The 19,729-nt window shown below is 33.0% G+C and overlaps 3 protein-coding genes across 3 annotated transcripts; 2 read left to right on the forward strand and 1 right to left on the reverse strand.

Moving 5' to 3' along the window:
• Positions 1-545: 545 nt before the first annotated feature.
• Positions 546-5,283, forward strand: HELRODRAFT_185978 (hypothetical protein). The gene is made up of 12 exons (XM_009028253.1): positions 546-694; positions 863-926; positions 1,016-1,150; positions 1,721-1,780; positions 1,957-2,070; positions 2,571-2,674; positions 2,928-3,038; positions 3,245-3,407; positions 3,488-3,667; positions 3,965-4,112; positions 4,335-4,571; positions 4,673-5,283. The coding sequence occupies exons 1-12, from the start codon at positions 558-560 to the stop codon at positions 4,816-4,818; spliced, it is 1,599 nt and encodes a 532-aa protein (XP_009026501.1). The 5' UTR covers positions 546-557; the 3' UTR covers positions 4,819-5,283.
• Positions 5,284-5,320: 37 nt separating this feature from the next.
• Positions 5,321-14,298, reverse strand: HELRODRAFT_193557 (hypothetical protein). Its single transcript, XM_009028254.1, has 20 exons — positions 13,926-14,298; positions 13,350-13,455; positions 12,993-13,128; positions 12,451-12,696; positions 11,631-11,755; positions 11,265-11,400; positions 10,824-10,978; positions 10,367-10,673; positions 9,977-10,065; positions 9,441-9,543; positions 8,883-8,981; positions 8,406-8,665; positions 8,051-8,288; positions 7,786-7,896; positions 7,603-7,663; positions 7,343-7,427; positions 7,036-7,162; positions 6,716-6,887; positions 6,316-6,470; positions 5,321-6,079 (listed from the first exon to the last, which is right to left on the reverse strand). The coding sequence occupies exons 1-20, from the start codon at positions 13,960-13,962 to the stop codon at positions 6,005-6,007; spliced, it is 2,823 nt and encodes a 940-aa protein (XP_009026502.1). The 5' UTR covers positions 13,963-14,298; the 3' UTR covers positions 5,321-6,004.
• Positions 14,299-15,923: 1,625 nt separating this feature from the next.
• On the forward strand, positions 15,924-18,304 carry HELRODRAFT_179397 (hypothetical protein; the record flags this gene model as incomplete). Its single annotated transcript, XM_009028255.1, has 4 exons — positions 15,924-16,173; positions 16,866-16,934; positions 17,449-17,897; positions 18,203-18,304. 4 exons carry the CDS (start codon positions 15,924-15,926, stop codon positions 18,302-18,304), a joined length of 870 nt encoding a protein of 289 aa, XP_009026503.1.
• Between the last annotated feature and the right edge of the window lie 1,425 nt (positions 18,305-19,729).

A 19,729-nucleotide genomic window follows, 5' to 3' on the forward strand; every position in this document is an offset into this window, starting at 1 on the left:
AATTTATCTAATAAAAATGTTACATTTCAAAGGTGGTCGGTTAAACCGATAGACAAACTGATGAAAGGACAGATAAATAGGCAAATAAGTATATAAACAGACCAAAGAATGTGATGCCACATGTCAGATGTCACAGTAAGGTATTTCATCCTTCTCTTTCATCTCCATTTTTTCTTTCTTTTTTCTTCTTTTTTCTATCTCTCTTTTCATATCATTCGTCATCAGCTTTAGCTCAGTTTCTGATGAATGAACGCAAGTATCTGACAATATTTTGATACAGCAGTTTTTATAAAGGTTCCTCAATTCATGGTATATCGTAGACCAAGTTAATTTTATAAACACGGTAAATCTAATTAAATCTTTACAGCGACGATGCTTATATGAAAATTCAAATCATACCAATGGTTTCGATATTCATGCTATCATGGATATATATATCTATGCATGCTATATTCATTCATATATAAACGTAACCTAAGCATTTCAACGTAAAGTAACAAAACAATTGCTGATCACCGTTTACTTTTAAATTAATTCTCGTTGTTTCTATTTTGAAGATGGCTGCCGTAAAAGTGTTGAATCCAAAAGCCGAAGTTGCCAGAGCAGGCCAGGCCCTGGCCATTAACATTTCGGCCGCGAAGGGGTTGCAGGAAGTTTTAAAGTCCAATCTGGGCCCAAAGGGAACGATGAAAATGTAAGGAATTGTTGATAATCGGCACGTGTGATAATCGCGAAAAATGCTTTGTCGCCCTGCATTTTTTTTTACGAAAGTGGTCTAAATGTCTGAATGATTTATATGCGCTTTTTATTTATCATAATTATTTTACTGAATCAGTTGGTAACATCATTTCACTAATTTTAGGTTAGTGTCCGGATCAGGCGATATTAAGCTTACTAAAGATGGAAATGTTCTTTTACACGAAATGGTTTGTGTGAAGCTGAAGTAATTTAATTTGAAATATTAAAATAATTGTGCACGTTTTATATATTTTTATTAAAAATTATTCTGATTCAGCAAATACAACACCCAACGGCTTCATTGATAGCGAAGGTGGCCACAGCCCAAGATGACATAACAGGAGATGGCACCACATCTAACTGTCTTATCATTGGAGAACTGTTGAAACAAGCAGATAGATATATATCAGAGGTTGGTCATGTAACATTTAGATATTTGATTCAATCAATTTTTGTTTAATTAACTAAATTAACTACTTTGTGATTTTTTGATCTTACAACATCTTTAAATGGCATTATTAATAACACTTGCACTGTATTTTTAATGCTTCTTTTATGATGTCACTTGTTATTACAAATGAGTAGTAGACAATTATCTCGTTTAAATTAGTTTGTTCTGTGATAGTGGTATGTCTATACTTGAAGAAAATGTTTAATGGAGCATCTGTCACTTTAAAGCTCCTCCCAAATATTGTGTGATGCTGAGTTAAGAAACTTTCGTCCTTATCCTATCATTTTTAGTGAAAGTAATATATATTAGAGGTTAAATAAGAGACTCATTTCTTTAAAATTAAAAATAAAACTTGTTTAAAATTTTTTTAATGTAAACATGTAAAGTTAAAGCTTGGTAGTGTCTCCCATTAATAATACCCACAATGTTTTTTGTCATAATGATAATGTACATAACATATTCACAAATGGAGCATAAGAAACCTTGATAACCTTTTTCAAATTTTTAATTTGTCCATATAATCATTTTAAGGGTTTGCACCCAAGATTGGTGGCCGAAGGATTTGATCTTGCAAAAGTTAAATGCTTGGAAGTTAGTAATTCATTGTTCATTTATTTTTTGCTATCTTCATGCTTTATTTTGCTATGTTGTTCATTTTTCAATAGTAAATATGTTCATGCTATGTGCATGTCTTCTATAATTATTAGTTGCTGTCATTTGCTATTAGCAGGCATTAAATATCTCATGACAAATTCTTCTCGTGACAGATTTTGGATAATGTAAAAGTTGTAAAGAATATCGATAGAGATGTCCTAATAAATGTTTCGAGAACATCTCTCAGAACCAAAGTACATCCTGATTTGGCAGATTTACTCACTGAGGTTAATTTCATTATTATTCCATTTTTATCATCGTCTTAATTTTTTCATAGTTGTTTGAATTGATGTTATTCATTTGTGTATGTATGTGTTTATGTGTGTGTGTGTGTGTGTGTGTTTGTTTTTGCATGTGTGATTGTATTTGTGCATCTAGCAAGCAACTTCAATCATGGTGCTATCAAAGTATTTTAATAGATCTAAGTAAGGTTCTTAAGAGAATCATTTATATTATTAATAGTAGTTTGAAGTCTTTCATTTTTGATTTAATCAAATTATACCTCCAAAAAATTATAATTATTCCTAAGGCACGATACTATGAGAAATTATATAGATCTTCTTTATAATAGTATGCCTATGCCTTAGTCCTCAGATATTTTCAATAGCTTGGAAAACATGCTGAACAACTCGGTGCTTGGCTTCAATTATGATTATTTCAATTATGATTTTTTATAAAATCAAGTAAGTGGATATTCCATTTACAAACTAAACATGATTGCAAACAGCATGTGGTTGATGCTGTGTTGGCCATTGAGAAGAAGGGTGAGCCTATCGACTTGCACATGGTAGAGATTATGGAGATGCAACACAAAACGGACATGGACACTAAGTGTGTTCAACTTATGTTTTTCATTATCTGTTTGTTTGTTTGTTTGTTTGTTTGCTGATGTGGGCAGTTCAGGTCAGTTTGTACTAAAGTGTGCTCACAAGTTGATTGACATTAGTTATTCATTTAATGTTTAGTAATTTTATATTTTCTCAACTGTGAATATTATTTTAAAAGTTTTGTTTTTTGATGGCTATGTTGTTTTTCCTCCTGTTAATGATATGCACGTCAACCCTTTGAATGCAAAACTGATCAGATTAGTGCGAGGGTTGGTGATGGACCATGGTGGCAGACACCCTGACATGCCCAAGAGACTTGAAAATGCCTATATACTCACCCTCAATGTGTCTCTTGAGTATGAAAAAACGTTAGTATTCAATATTTATCGGTTTTTTCAATGTTCATAATCACTTTTTAAAATTTTAATCATAGTTTAAGATATTTTCAAGCTAAAACATCAACTTTGGTGTTCTGTTGTATGCTATGTATGCAGCTTGGAAAATTTTGTTGAATGATATTACATGATTTTAATTTAAAAGTACATTTAACATCTATTGATATATCAATTTGAAGGGAGGTGAACAGTGGATTCTTCTACAAGAGTGCAGCAGAACGTGAGAAACTCGTACAGGCAGAACGAGCCTTCACAGATCAGAGGGTACAGAAGATCATTGAATTCAAGAATAAAGTCTGCACAAAGGAAAATAAAAAATCGTTTGTTGTCATCAATCAAAAGGTTCGTGTAGTTAAGTGAATGGATAAAATCTGAATCATCATTAATTTGATTAACATAGAGATAACTTTAAAAATAATCAGGGTATAGATCCATTGTCACTCGACCAACTGGCCAAACATGGAATCCTGGCATTGCGTCGTGCCAAGCGTCGTAACATGGAGAGGATTCCACTTGCCTGTGGTGGTGCTCTGATGAATTCCGTTGAAGATCTCAAACCTGACTGTCTTGGCACTGCTGGACTTGTTTATGAACACGTTCTGGTTAGTTCATTGAGTGGTACTAATCCAATGTTAGGATATTTTGCAGTCCATGTCATCACCTTACTTTTTACATTATATTTCTAATTTTTATATATTTTTTGATGAGTTGCATTTCTTGTATCTTCATTTTATACATAATACTGTTATGCTTTTAATATTCTCGATGTTCTTATCTTCAGTCTCTTATGTTTTAAATGTATCTTGAATAAAATGGCACCTGATGCTGCTTACCAGTTTACTCTTATTATTAATTAGATTGTATAGAATTTTCACCCAATTATGTAATAATGTTTGCAGGGTGAAGAGAAGTTCACATTCATAGAGCAGTGTGCCAACCCACAGTCAGTGACCATCTTGTTGAAGGGACCCAACAAGCACTCACTCATCCAGATGAAAGATGCCCTTCATGACGGATTAAGAGCTGTCAAGAATGCCATTGAAGATGGTAAACAATTGTTTGATTCCTGTTTTTGCCATTCGGGAATTTAATTATGATGATTTGAAAGTTATCTGTGGGTGACATTGATATTTATGACAGTGACAACGCTAATGCTATGTAGATGGTTTCTAAGTAAAATTTTGTTAGGTGATTTTAATAATGCAACTAATGTGCTTTCTTTATTGGCAAAACTTTTAAACTTTAGATGCTTTTATGTCATTTGAACAGGGTGTGTTGTACCAGGAGCTGGTGCATTTGAAATAGCTGCATACGATGGTCTCATCAAATACAAGGAGACTGTTAAGGGTAGAGCTAGGTTGGGAGTTCAGGCTTATGCTGAAGCCTTGCTCATCATACCCAAGGTTCTTGCTCAGAATTCTGGTTTCGATCAACAAGATACCATTGTGAAGCTGCAAGAGGAGTTCACTAGTGCTAAACAGCCTGTTGGTCTTGACATAACCACAGGTAAGCAGTATCTCATTTGCCATCATCCTTTTTTTATAAGTTGATTGAATTACGGGTACCAATGGTAATAAGTTACAATAACTATTTATATCGTTGACCAGGTGAGGTACTGATTCCGGTGGATGCTGGTATCTTAGACAATTACAGAGTAAAGAGGCAGATCATTCATTCATGCACTGTCATAGCAACCAATTTGTTGTTGGTCGATGAAATGATGAGAGCAGGCATGTCTTCATTGAAGGGTTGATCAAGCGATTGGTCAATTTAGTTGACATCGATCAATTAATTCAATGAACTTTATTATTTTTATTTATATTAAATGCTAAATTATTTGGTTTGCATTTTTAAGCGTTTCAATATTTTCTGTGTCATGTTACTTCTCTGTGCTATCCTATGGTAGGAAATTAATTGATGATATCCTCTTGTCAAGTGTGACCCAGTCCTTTACATTTCTGCTTTTTAAAGAAAATTTCTACTTTTATAAAAGTTTTGGCTAGATCTTTTTAACCTGCTATGTTAAATATTTTTATTACATTAATTATGTCTTACTATATTTTAAAACTTGTTAACAGAAATGTTATTAATCTCTAAGCTTAAAAGTGGTCAACATTCTTTCTCTGCACTACTATTATTTCATCCAGGTTATTGAACTTTGTTAAGTTCTAAACGTTGTTTTGAGCATAACAATAAAATGACGTCATCGGCTACTAAATGATTTCACCTGACTTTAATGACGCGTTACAAACATAAATAATAAATTACATTTATTTAACGGGTAACAAAATATCGTGTTTTAAATGCGTACTTAACTGTACTCACTAGATCTTATTTTAGCTATAACACATGAATCTTAAGGTGGACACAATATATATTTAAGTATATATATCGTACGTATATGATAGAGCGCTTACCAAGATTAATAACCACATAAGGTCTCATTAACCAAAACTTTCTACAAAATTGAGTTAATTCGCTATTTGACAAAATAGTCTGGTTCTTGAAGTAGTAATTACAAAGTAACCGAAATTACAAGTAGCAAAAATTGAAAAGTATTTATAACAAAGATTCAATCACAGGAATTAATCTAAGAGTATCAATCGCTACGGCAACAACAACGACAAACAATAGTAACTAATTTTCTTTCGCGTTTTGATTAGGACAATGGCGTAGTTGTGATATGAGCAATGATAGAAAAAAATCCAACGGAGGTGTTTGCAATCTAGACATTAGTAAATACGGAATCTAAGCTATGATAGATGAAATATATTATTTGACTGGTGCGACTGATCTTTTCTGTACAAGTGGTTTCATTCATTCATTTTAATATCAACACATTTTTAAAGAGTCACTCTTCGTAGACGGGGGTACTCGTTAGCGCGACGAATCACGCAAGTTGCAGACCAACGGGCACACATTAGGACGTTTACGTTTACTTACGCGTGTAATATAGTCTCATATGACTGTTGGATGACAGGGTACACATCAGCTGCTCTTGACTTCAGGGATAGCTGAAACAAAAGTTTAGATTATTATCTATTGTTAACGTTAAGTCGAAAAGAGTTTAATTAATCTCATGAAGATTTAATAAATTGTAGAACACTTATAAAAATCTATTAAAAATTCGATGAATCAGGTAGTAAACGGTAATCAAGAAATCATCTGACCAAACTGGCAGACGACGCATCAACCGCGTTAATGCGACAGTGACCAAGCAACAAACCAACCAATCAATCGAGCAACTGACCATGAAATTTTGATTGCCAGGTTGTATCTTGAGTTCAGTGAGCACCCAGATACCATTGGTCAACTTGATGGACTGATACAACATGTCTTGACCTTCGACGTTTCGCTTGGCCACAGTGAAGACGTTGTTGTTGCGCAGTTTCTGTGAGACGGTGTCTGCAATAATTTTGTTGTACAATGTTGTAATACTGATAGTTGAAATTTTCATAGACAATTGATTGTCATAAATGTGACAATTAAGTATATAATTTAAAAAAATTGTAGTTAAACCAAATTTAGTTTAGAGGATAGCAGAAAATTATAGATTCCTCCTTATATATATGTATTTTTAAGGTAGTCGTAAATAAATCCAAGAAAATTTGCAAATGTGAATCATTTAAGAGATAACTGGTTCCACCCACCAGCATTGTGTTGCACATTTTTAATCTCATACTGCACTTCATTCTGAACCGGAATGTCTTTCCACGTAGCCAGGAAGGTTCTTTTCTCCATTTCACCATCCTCAACAAACAGCACATGCACTGGAATGAGACAGCTGAAGTAAAATACACTGATGTTGTTCTTTATGGCAACCTAGGCAGAGGTGAACGGATCAACGTGGAAATATTTCTCAAATGTAGATTTATCATAAATATTTTTTAACACATATCCAACGAAGTCCTCAACCATTCAAACCACCAATCATCATCTCGAATAGAAGCAAAAAAAAATCAAAACCTACCTGCAAGTTGTTGAGTGGCTCCATCTTCTGCACCTGTCCAACAGCGCTCAGGAGTATGGAGACGTTCAAACTCTGGTTGGGCATCAGCGATGTGACATTTAGCGGTTGGGCTGGAGATATCGCAAAACTGTTAGATAAAATTAAATTTTAACATTTTAAAAAATTCATAATTAATTGCAGCAAATTACGAATTCTATTCATATAACCAGACACTATCACAACAACATAACACCACAGAATAACATTATACTAAGTTAAGTCTAACAATTATTGCAACACTTTACCACAAGTAAGCCTCAAAATAGACCTGTTTTTGTTGAATTGTGTTGCAAACCCCATGAGAGGTTGAAGTGCCTTGTTTGTTAATGTTAGCTCCATGAACATTTGACCACCTTATTATAAACGTATTGTAGTAATTTGCCAACATCATTCAAGTTCATCTCAAGATCATGATTATAAATAAATAAGTATATTAATTCATATATTAAATTTATGTTGTTAAATACAAGGGCCACAACAAAACATTTCATTTTTAGTCCATTGCTATAATATTACAAAAAAACCCACCTTTCCTAGAGAATGTTCCAGAAACTTCCAAGCCTTTGCCTTTGGCTGCTGTCAACCATACCTTAGTTTTGTTTCAATAATAATCAATATTGAGCAAGTAATCTATTAAATCAATCAGTCAAAGCTGACCGATAGCCAATCAAATAATTCTAACAAATAATCATTCAACGTGTTAAGACTAACTTCTTGGGGTGGAATGTAGCTAGCAGACTGAGCCAATCCAAAAATATCCCTCAATCCACCGAGTGCCTCCGATCCACTCCCATCCAATCCAGATCCCTGGACACCTCCCAGCTGCAGAGGATTGACGACAACTTCACGTCATTCGAAAAACCAACAACTTCATGTTATTTAAATCATCAATAGTTGAAACACAACCATTGGTGAATCTTCACGTTAAATTTCTAAATATGGACAACATTTCATCGATCAAATGCAATCGACTGACCAAACTGTCCAGTCCTTCTCCGAGTAAGTCCATATCGTTGCTGGGTGGGATAGGTGTGTTTGATTGCTGCATGTTGTACCCTTGTTGGTGGTACATCGGAGGGTTGATGTCCATGTCCAGCAGGTCACCAATTAAGGAGTCCACCACGCCAGGGATGACCACAGACACAGGAGGTTGTGATTGCGTTGCAGCTGCTGGTGACTGGGCAACTGTTTCCTGATTTGCATCACTTGATGCACTGTGTGCAATATTAAAGGTAATTTATATTAAAATTGTTTAAATATTTGAAAAAATTTTTAAAAACAGATACCCATTTAACAAATTAAATCCAAAAGGACCTGACAATGAAACTAACACATGTGACTTTGGAAGCACTCTCCTGACAAGTGAACCAGCCCTCCCCTCAACGAAAGCATTTGGTGGTTTGTGGTACACTGATGCCAAACTTGAAATGTGGCAAATGAGCTCATCCAACAACGTTGGTTCTATCAGATCAGTTTCTTCTGAGATGAGAGGTTTTTCTGCAAGGACAACATCTTTGGCAGCTGCAGGGTCAGTGGAAAGCAGGCGCCAGTAAATGTAACCCCTATCGCGAAGGTCAGGGTTGTCACTATCCTGATTATTGAATAAATATTAATAAATCAATGTTTAATCACATTTTTAATAAATAAGTATTATTGATTTTAGTTTAAAAAATACCCCATGCTTCAAACAAACTGAACAAGTCAAAACAAATCCACAAAAGTTAAAAACAACAAACAACTGAAACAGCAGTCATCAGAGAACGAAAATAAGAGCACCAGCATCCTCCATGAATATCACGACGACCAACCTGCGTTGCCAAACTGAGAACTTGTTGTACAAGTTCCTGTGTATCTGTTGGCCTTTTCAGGAACAACTTAACAATGGCAGTCAACAACTGCAGCTGAACCTGGTTTATCAGTGTTTGTATGCATGGATGTTGTTGATACTTATATAAATATACATACATAAGTGTAAGGATATATGCATCTCAATTTATAACATATGTGCCACATGTGCATGTTTACAATTTGTGTATTTATATCTGAAAAACAGCAGCTGAGATTATTATTTTTTAATAGCGAACATTGAATTTTAAATATAAATAAATTAACCAACGCCGGCAGTAAACCTGCAATAAACTTTAACATAAACTTTAACGTGAATCAATTATTTATATACTGAAACATTATTATCACATCGAGACATTCATAATGTGAGAGATAACCGAATAAACTGGAATTACAAAATTCCACTCGTTACTCAGCTACTTTGAAGAGCAGTAAATTAACCACCCAAGTAATCAAATTATTACTAGCTAGTTGAATACATAAGTATGAAATGTAACTAAATTGAGTAATGAAGTTACTTGGGTGTTCTCGTCTTGGAAGCCCTCCAGGAAACCTTCCAGCAACTCATCTGCATTGTCTATCCTCTCTGCGTACTCACCTATAATCCACACCATGGACGCTCTTGCAGCAAGTTAAATTTAAACTTTAAATTACTGCAGAATATACAAACGTAGGAAATCAGGCTGATTACGTTTAATACATTGCATTGTTTCATTGTTATTAGAAGCTAGTAAGGTCTGGAGTTTGGTGAGTTTTTCAGGTAAGTGTGTTCTAAATTATTGAAATGAACCAAACCATTCATAATGAAGACGTGTGCATTTGCACTTATTTATCCATGTTTTCATATCTCAATCCAAACAAAAAAGTGAATGAATATCATACCTTCAAATTAAAAAGTTTCAAGAGCCCAACTGATAATATTTAAATATATATGTGCATGCCCATGAAAGATCAAGAACTATCAGTGTAAAAGTACATGAGAAGTAAAATATTAGCAAATTTAATGAAAACTTTTAATGAAGAATGTTGTGTAAATACTCTAGATGCAACAAACTTTGCTTCAGGTTCATCCAGTGTGTCGAGGTTCTCGCATAGTGTTGATATGATGCTCTCATATTTGTTGGGGTACTTGCGAAATATGTCCTAACAATGAGTTGATATCATCATTATGATTCATTGTGATAATTATCATCATCTCCCTCATCTTCATTATTACAACCATGATCAGCGAAAAAGCCATAAGAACTATCGCTAAACAGCGTTAGTTGAAACATTACTCCTTCTTTGCACTATTATTTATATTTTGCCATAACAAAAATATCATTAACGAATCAAGTATCCTTAAAACTTCATAAAACATTCAACTTCAATTCCCATCCAGCCATTGCAATAAAATTGTCAGAATAAATAAAATACTGAGAGACAATAATTGAAAAGAGGAAACCTTAATGACGACGATGGCTTCTTGAACAACATAGTTGACCTTTGTTTGTATGAGGTCGAGCAGCGTACTGACACACCTCTCTGCTGCTTGTTCCACCTTTATAGCACACCGACCAATGGCACGAACAGATTTCCTCACAAAGTCAACATCAACTTCAGTTGCATACTCTTTCAACTCTGCAAGCACTTGAGCGATGTTGGATTGGTTCGTCAGTCTTATCATGATGTCCAACTTCTCTAACTTGACGTAAATTGGATCGTTGTACTTCACGAAAAACACCTTCATCTCTGTTTTCAGGATATCTGGTCTGTTGATAAGCATCAAATCAATCGGCCATTAACATTAAGAGTAAAGTAATTCTTTTTAATAAAAATTAAACGTATATAATGAAAAACCACCTCAAAATGATGGTAGCAACAAACAGTCTAACTACCAGCAACAGAGTCAATCCTCTAACCTCTTCTGGACGATCAAGTTGATGTTTCTCAGGGCAACATACTGAGTTTCCTGTTCAGCTGATAGGAGAGTGACCATGGGAGGAGCTAACTTCTTGACCAACATGGACACAACTTCAGAGTTTGGATCCATCATTTCAATCAACTTCATTATTACCTGTTGGTGATTCAATTGGTCAGAATATGTACGAATGGATTTTTAAAAAAATTGATATATAGTAATTTTTCAAAAATACAAAAACTAATAATTAAGGATATATTCACACAAATCTGTTAAAATTGAATAAGAAAATCACATAAAGATATTACATAACTACTTTCAATTAAGTATAAAAGCTATAAACAATTAAGATACTAATTACCAAATGTCAAGTTATAACAAAACACATTGTGGAACATAATCAACCCGAAACATGAAAATACGAAGAGCCAGCAGAACAGACCTTAACAGAAGATAGGACGATAGCAGAGTTAGCATGGGCTAGTCTTGGAGTTATGCGCTCGCAGATGCTTTGGGCCTCTCTCTCATCTTTCGGGTCGTAATTCGAAACTGCATCCAAGATGAACACCTGTCCCCATCTGCATATATCGTCATGTGTTCATGTAAATTAATGTGTGTGTGTGTTTGTGTGTGTGTGCTAACTACGCAGTTATAAATTACAGTTAGAATTTGAATGCAACATGGATCAATTAGAAACAAAAAAACTGATCAGCAAGTTTGCTGAATTGAAAGAGGTGCCATGCTTCAAACAAAAATACACAATCAAAAGCATACATACAGCAAAACAACGTCATCAAGCAAAACATACTCAGTGCATTCGTTGAGAGCAGTGAGTAGTTTGTTGATGATTTGCGTGTTGACATCCACGACTTGTGATGCTGTCGAACTCGTCTCCATGATCTCACTGAGGGCTGCCACTGCATTAGCTACCACCTAATTCACACACATATTCACATATATACGTGTATATTTAAATCAATAAACAAATAATAAATGGTTAAATATATATATATATATATATATAATATATATATATATTTTATATTGATATATATATATATATATATATATATATATCAATATAAATACTCAAGCATTCTCATATCAAATTAAAATAATCAAGAAATCAATCACACACAAAACAGACACAATAGCCACATAGATTAACCTCATATAATCTAATAATGATATATATCACATATAAAACTGGCTGCAAGTGAATCTATATATGATATGAAGATATATGATTTCAAATTATCTATTTCTTACATTAAATAATAGTTAATTAATTAGCAGAGAAACAAATCAGTGATTTAATTAGTTTCAAATAAATGCTTCGTCAATTTAAAACATTTAGACACATAAGAAATGAAAAAACAATTGTATATAGAAATAACAATTGTACAACATACGAATACTCAAAATGCATAACCATATTTCATTGGCAAAGTATTCTAAATAAAATGATATTATATATATATATAAATAATATAATATAAGATAATAATATAATATAATAACAGTGAAATAGAACAAGCGAGAAGCGCTTAAATGGGGTGAACTGAAATACCATCAACACAAACTAAACAAACATGAACATAGCAGAAACAATTAAATGCCATTGTCACCATGGGATTAGAATCCGAGAGCAAATCTTTCAAACTATCGAGGAACCCTTGGTCTTCAACGAGTTGAGCATTGATGTCGTACAGCTTGGCCACGCTAACTGCAGCTGTCTTCCTAACATAAGGATCCTCATCTTTGAGACACTTGCGTAGAGGCTCGCACATGTACTCTGTTATCTTATCAACTCTGATGCAGCCCATTGTCCTGACTGCCAGTGCCCTGATCAACGGATTGCTGTCATCACAATCCTGTGTGTGTATGGTGGTGCGGTGGTGGTGGGTTTGAGATTTTGTTTGTTTCTACCGGGGGATTCAATTTCTAAAAATTGTTAAAATACTAATACCCTGTCTTGTGAATGTGTTGGTGTGGTGGTGGTGGGTTTGAGATTTTGTTTGTTTCCAACAAGGGGTTCAATATCTGAAAATTGTTAAAACACTAATACCCTGTCCACAAAATACTCATCCTAAATAATAATATCAACCAGACCACAAATTATAACTATTTCATTATAATAATTTCTTTAATTAATCAAAAGGACAATCACCTTCACAAATGTGTTGACAGCCATAATTGCCATATCTGGCTGACTCTTGGCATAGTTCATGAGGTACAAATAGACAAGTTTCTTCAACTCCAAGTTGTCTGTCTGCATGCAGTTGATAACATCTGGAAAGAGAGCACTGGCAGTGGAACAAAATTTAAATCCAAAAATTTGATCTTAGTAGTCAGTGTTGCAGCAATACATGTTAACAAATTAATTTATATTTCAAAATAAATTAACTAATAAGATTTTTATATGCAAAATTATTTTATAAACAATTACATAAGATTAAACATTATATTTATTTATATGTGTTAAAAATTAAAGTTATACATTATAAGATTTAAAAGGGCAGTCAACCTGACATCTTTGCCAACAGTCATACTGGCTATAACTTTCTTCACTGCCTCCTTCTTTCTTTCCTTCTTGTCACTGTTCAGCTCATTTTTTAATTCAAATATTTCTCCTAAAGGAATAGAATCAAAATAACAACTTGACAAATGAAACTTCAGTTTAATTAAAATTAAAAAAGGAACAATGTCAGTGTAAGTAAAAAAACTAGTAAGTTGCACGGTTTTTGAAAATTTTTTTGTATATAAACTATTTTTTCTTATAAAGCAGTATTTGCTAATTAAAATAATACAAAATTTATTGTTGTAGCATTTATAGTTACAGAGAAAACAAATTTTGAAAGAATTATTTATATATTTAACATGTGTAATGTAAATAAAATTAATTAAAAAAATTACTACTTTTAATAAAATATAAAACATTTTCATGTTTTATATTTTATTAGTTTTAGTAGAATTACATCTATATTTTAATAATGTCAATATAATATGTCAGTTACTATTATTAGTTTTACATTTTCTAATTAAAAAAAATATTAGGTACACTTTGATTATTAACTCAAATTTTTGTCAAAAATCTTACAACCTTTTTTATTGTTGGTGAAATATTTGGAGTCAGTCATTTTGAATTTTGTATGGCCACCTGTTGAAACTTTCAAATCAGAATAATAAATTTCTTCTTTATTGTCAGTCAATCCTCAATCTTTCCTTTAATATTATTTAATTTCAATTCAACGGGGAGAAACAGCAGAAGGAAAAAGACAAGAAGTGAGTGACTGGAGAACTGGAGTGGAGACACTTGGAAACAGTCTCCTAAAAAAAATTTTCAACAATATTAAAAATGTTTTAAATCATAAGTTTGCTGAAAAATTGTAAAATTTCAAACTTTTGAACTGCAGACAAGATAGCAGAGTCAATATCCGAGATTTTAGATATTTATGATAATTTTTATTAATCGGGTTGTGATTAAAAATGGGCGTGAATTTATTTAGCACATAACAATCGCTGAAACAAACTTCATGAACCTTTATTGATCAAACAATTCCTTACGTTGTATAAAGACGAAAATATAAAATCATCAAGAACTTCTAAATAAAAGTAATATGTAAAACATTATCAAATATGTTTAAAAGCTCGGCGAACATTCGAAAAACTTACAACTATCACAGTTACTAGTTTCAGAAGTGCGAGAAATTTAAAAAAAACGATTTAGTTTGATTAGATAGTTCTCGTCGAATCCACAGTTTTTTGGAGAACATTCTCATCTGTAAAAATTGCACGCAAGCGGACGTCTACTCAATTTAAAATAATTAACTTCTAAATTGTGGATTAGTAATGAAGATTTTAATAATTTTCAATGGCTATGGTAGGATGTCCTATGTTGACGTGTGAGAATAGATTGTGTACAACAAGCGGTACATGATTATAAATTTTAAAATGTTATAAAGGTAGAATTTTTTTTTAAATTTCAAACAAACACCTGCGAGTCAAATAAATGAAGATAAATCGCTGTACTTTTGTAATGTTTTTATGTGCAAACAGAAAGCAACTGAACAATGTTCTGTTATAAAACCACATAACATTTAATTACCAAAACACTATACATTCATTCCAGCTAATGACATGCACTGAAATCATTATTTAAAAATGCACGTAATGCAATGAGACAAAAAGAACTATGACTAACATTCCAGTACACTCTACGGATATACTCTCCAAGGTTCCGCAGCCCTAATGCATTCAATGACATGTATAATGCATTACAAATTGCCAATTTACTTGCTATCATTTTCCACAAGTTTTTTTCTCGTGTTTGATTGGACCAGGTGAATATGTTTCGGAAATCATGTAAGCGCTTATAGTTACATCTGATGTGCATGTTTGTATATATGCGCGCACGCATTTATCTACTCTATTAATAAATTGCATAGTGACATTTAATTTTTCATTTTATAGAATGACTTTTACATAGAAATTTACCATCTAATTTAGTTGCATGTTATTAATTTTATTTAGAGTCAAATCAACAGCACATGAATCTCTAGTGTGTAATCTCAAAACTGTTACTCTGTTAACGTACCCTACTCGATCCGACATAACATATGCAACACAGGCACAGTTGCAGTGCATCAACGTGTTTGCCTACCTACTGCTTGTTTCTATCCAGTCCTAACACATGCATCAGTCTGATTTCCGCATATACGCGCATCCATATAAACCTCTGCAATTTTATGCAAGCCTATTTCAATTAATATTGTTATAAATAATTTCATATAATGATGGATTTTAACGTAATAATTAAAAATATATAATATTAACAACAGTAATACTAATTTGGAATTTAATAAAATAAGCAACAAATATCATTTTATTCTTATTTTATTCGTGAATAATTCTACGTCCTAAATGATGGATGGCTGGCTGGCTTACAAACACATGTATATAAGCAGAACACAGTCCTCAGCGTCCAACCGTCAATGTCACTTGAACTAAATTGTGATAAACTTTTAAGTTTAAATTTAAGTTGAAAAAATATTTAGGTATTATTGATGTGAATTTATTAAAAAATAAAGAAACATAGACGATGTTGAAATTCAGTAAAATTCGTCAAAACGTGCACGCACATCTCATCCTATTTTTCGTCATCCGAGGCCTGCAACCATCTCTACCGACCATCGATCGGAATTCCTTCCAAAATTTTGTGGCCAAATGTGAAAAAGATGAAACGTCATGTAACGTGGATTTAAAATTTGTGGAGCTGAACACTTCGTACTCCGAAGAGATTGTCCAGTGGTTGGATCACTATGAGGATATGCCGGACGAATGCAGAAAGGGTCAGTCCCTTGGGAGGGGATGATATGACGGAGAGATGACGTGGACCGGATGTGAGAATGATGTGGAGATGATGTGAGGATGACATGGACCGGATGTGAGAATGATGTGGAGATGATGTGGAGATGATGTGGAGATGATGTAAGGATGATGTGGACCGGATGTGAGGATGATGTGGAGATGATCTTAAGATCATACCACGATAATGTGGAGATGATGACGTGTACGTGATGTTTTTTACTGTTTAGCTGGTATAGTGAGTTGCTGATGTGTAAAGATGATCTAATGATGACGTAAGATGGTGTTGTAGGTATGATGTAAAGATGACGGTGATATGAGGTACGACTACTGCGTCTGATTATTTTCTGTTTACTCTATGTTATGATAAATTGATTGATTGATTGATTGATTGATTGATTGATTGATTGATTGATTGATTGATTGATTGATTGATTGATTGATTGATTGATTGATTGATTGATTGATTGATTGATTGATTGATTGATTGATAGATTGATTGATTGATTGATTGATTGATTGATTGATTGGAAATTGATCGAACAGTTCAGGACTGAAGTAATTTCAATATCATTAAATTTCAATAACTTTTCTAACTTTTCACGTTAATAACTGTGATGTCATTTGATATTCTAATTAGTTACCGTAGTTGTTGTTTCGTCATAATAACAATCAGATCAGTGCGGGGCCGTAACAACAGATGGTGGTCTGAAGGGTGAACACTACTGGCCGAAGATAACAATAGGTCAATCATTATTTAATTCTGAAACAATTATTTGAAAACAAGATTTATATAAAAAACTGTATTTGTTGTAATATAATAATAATAATTATTTGTTATAATATATCAAATAGATATATAATAAAATAGAACTATTTGAAAAATTATATTAAATTATTTCAAATTATATCATAAATAATATATTTTTTTTATATCGGAGGTGTAGCCAAAAAAGGTTTAGGGTAGCAGCTTCCAAAATAGTTTTATTAGAGTTAAGTGTTTAAACTCAAAAATTATTTATAGATAATTCTACGTTTAAATTGATAAATATTTAATTTAATGCCAAATTGTTAATCTGGTCAAATTTTTTTAGAAAGAATACTAATTTTATTTATGAAAAATAGCTAAAAAAAATATGTAAAATGAGCAAAAAATTTCAAATTCCGAGCCAGCCATCCCTTAAAAAATTCTGGCTACACGACCAATTTCCACTCCTCTTTATAACTACATAAAAATCAGATAAGTTTTTTCCAAGCAGGTGACCGACATGTACAAAAGTGCAAATACCACTACGTCAATAAAGTGGTTAAATATTTCCCTGGCAACTTGAAGTACGTCAAAGCTGACAAGCAGAATGTGATAAATAGCAAGAGTCGAAAATTAGGCAGAAACAATAACTACAACAATAACAACAAAAACAACTACAACAGCTACCGATATCATGCTAACTACTTGAACGGATTCATCCTGAACAAAAATTACGACGTCGATGATGGCAACAACTACAACAGCTACCTGATGAACGACACAAAAGACGAGGACGATGATGATTACAACATCTTCCAGGACTGCATGATGTATTATGTCAACGATTTGAATGAAACTAACAAGAGTCAGATTGTCTCAAGATGGGTGAACTTCAATGACGGGGCATGCCCTGGACCCCCGTTCCAAGTACAGGTGGACATCATCAAGGAGTCCAGAATGGTTAGAACTATGCTTATGGTGAAATACGTTGTGGTGATGAAAAATATTTGCGCGATTGTTTTGATGATCAAATCTTTGAAATGTTGACTGGGTTAAGGATGACAATAAGAATGAAAATGACTATGAATGTGGTATCTATAGTGATGGTGTTGATGTAAGTAAGTGAGGACAGAACAGAAAAGGACTAAAAAAGAAAAAATAAGAGTAACAATAATGATAAAGTTGGCAAGAGGATTGCTGTTGATTCATACAATGTTATCAAAGGCCTGCTTTTTTGAAGAGAGCACACACTGACTTAAGACCAGGGCATCGAACCGGAACTGAACAGTCACCGAAAACCGTTAAAAACTGAAATTTTGCTCGGAACAAAAACCGTAACCGAACCGAAATATTGTTTGCTAGTTTAACCGAAAACCGTAACAAAATAAATAACGGTTCGATGCTAAAATTTTAAAAGAAAATATTTTTGTCAAATTCAGAAAAAAAAATATTTAGATAATATTTCGTTTTTTGAAATTTTATGATAATTTTTATTATCTTTGAAAATTTATTATCTCTCTTTTCACTTGTTTTTCCAACCGAGTTCGCCGATAATTTGAGTAAGAATTGCCACGTGAAGAGAAATCCAGTATAATCGGAGAAATTAGAGATCAAGTGCGATCATCTTCAAAATTTTGAAGTATCAGCTACACAAGTGCGCCTGGAAGCATCTGTTTGTAGATTAAAATTAATACTCAGAGACTGCAGAAGTGGTTTCAATGAAAACATTTTAGAAGATATATTAATAATCAGAGGAAATTTTTATCTTTATATGAGTGATTTCAAAATATCTTTGTAATGATTGTATTAATTTGTTGAAAAAATATTAGAAACGTTTCCTTTTATACTGACAACATTTAAAAAACATTTTGTTATTGATTTCTTATTATTCACAATCTAAAATTTAATTCAAATTTGCATTGTGGTGATAGTTAGATGTCCGTATGTCCGTTACATGCGTTTAAGAAATTATGCTTGAAAAAATTAAGTTTCGGAGCGAAACCGAAAACCAAAAAAAAAACGATATTATTTCAGGAACAAAAACCGGAACCGAACCGAAATTCGTTTTGCTAATTGAACGAAACCGTAAACCGAAACGAAAAAAAATTACGGTTCGATGCCCTGCTTAAGACACTGGAATGTTTTCATTTCAAATTTATGCGATCTAACGGCATACGACTTGTTCCGATGTTTGCATAGGCGAGCCGTAATATGGCTTAACTCGTGGTAAATATTTTTGTCAGAAGGAAAAATTGTTTAAAATTATTTGATTGTATTTATTGCATCGCATGGCGCACCGTTTTTATTGCAGTAAACTAAATTAAAACTGCCAACTCGTCGACAAGCATTTGCACAATCCAACAGACGTGCATAATGTTGTTTTATATGCCTTGGAGAAAAATCATTTTTACTGAATTCAATGTTGACATGATAGTTAATTTTTAATTTCGTGCGAGATAATTGAGATAAACGCGAAACTGGTAAACATATTGTTTCATTCAGTTAATTATTTAACATTCTGTGTAATAATGATTGCGTACACATCGCAGCCTACGTAAGCAGCGTAAATGCACATCAGTTTTCACCACTTGTTTGTCAAAGTATGACATTCGGAAGAAGGAACTACTCGATGTATTTTAGTAAAACATTTTTACGAAGTCACCCGTCAATTGAGTTTTAGCATGATAGTTGTCACTTTTCACCACCTCAACTGAAAGAAATTTTCTCAAAACTCTTTTGCCATGTTTGCGTTTACTTCAAATTCTCATTCATAATTTTCAAACTTTTAAATT

Source organism: Helobdella robusta (genome assembly GCF_000326865.2).
Source record: "Helobdella robusta unplaced genomic scaffold HELROscaffold_54, whole genome shotgun sequence".
NCBI classification, from domain to species: domain Eukaryota; kingdom Metazoa; phylum Annelida; class Clitellata; order Rhynchobdellida; family Glossiphoniidae; genus Helobdella; species Helobdella robusta.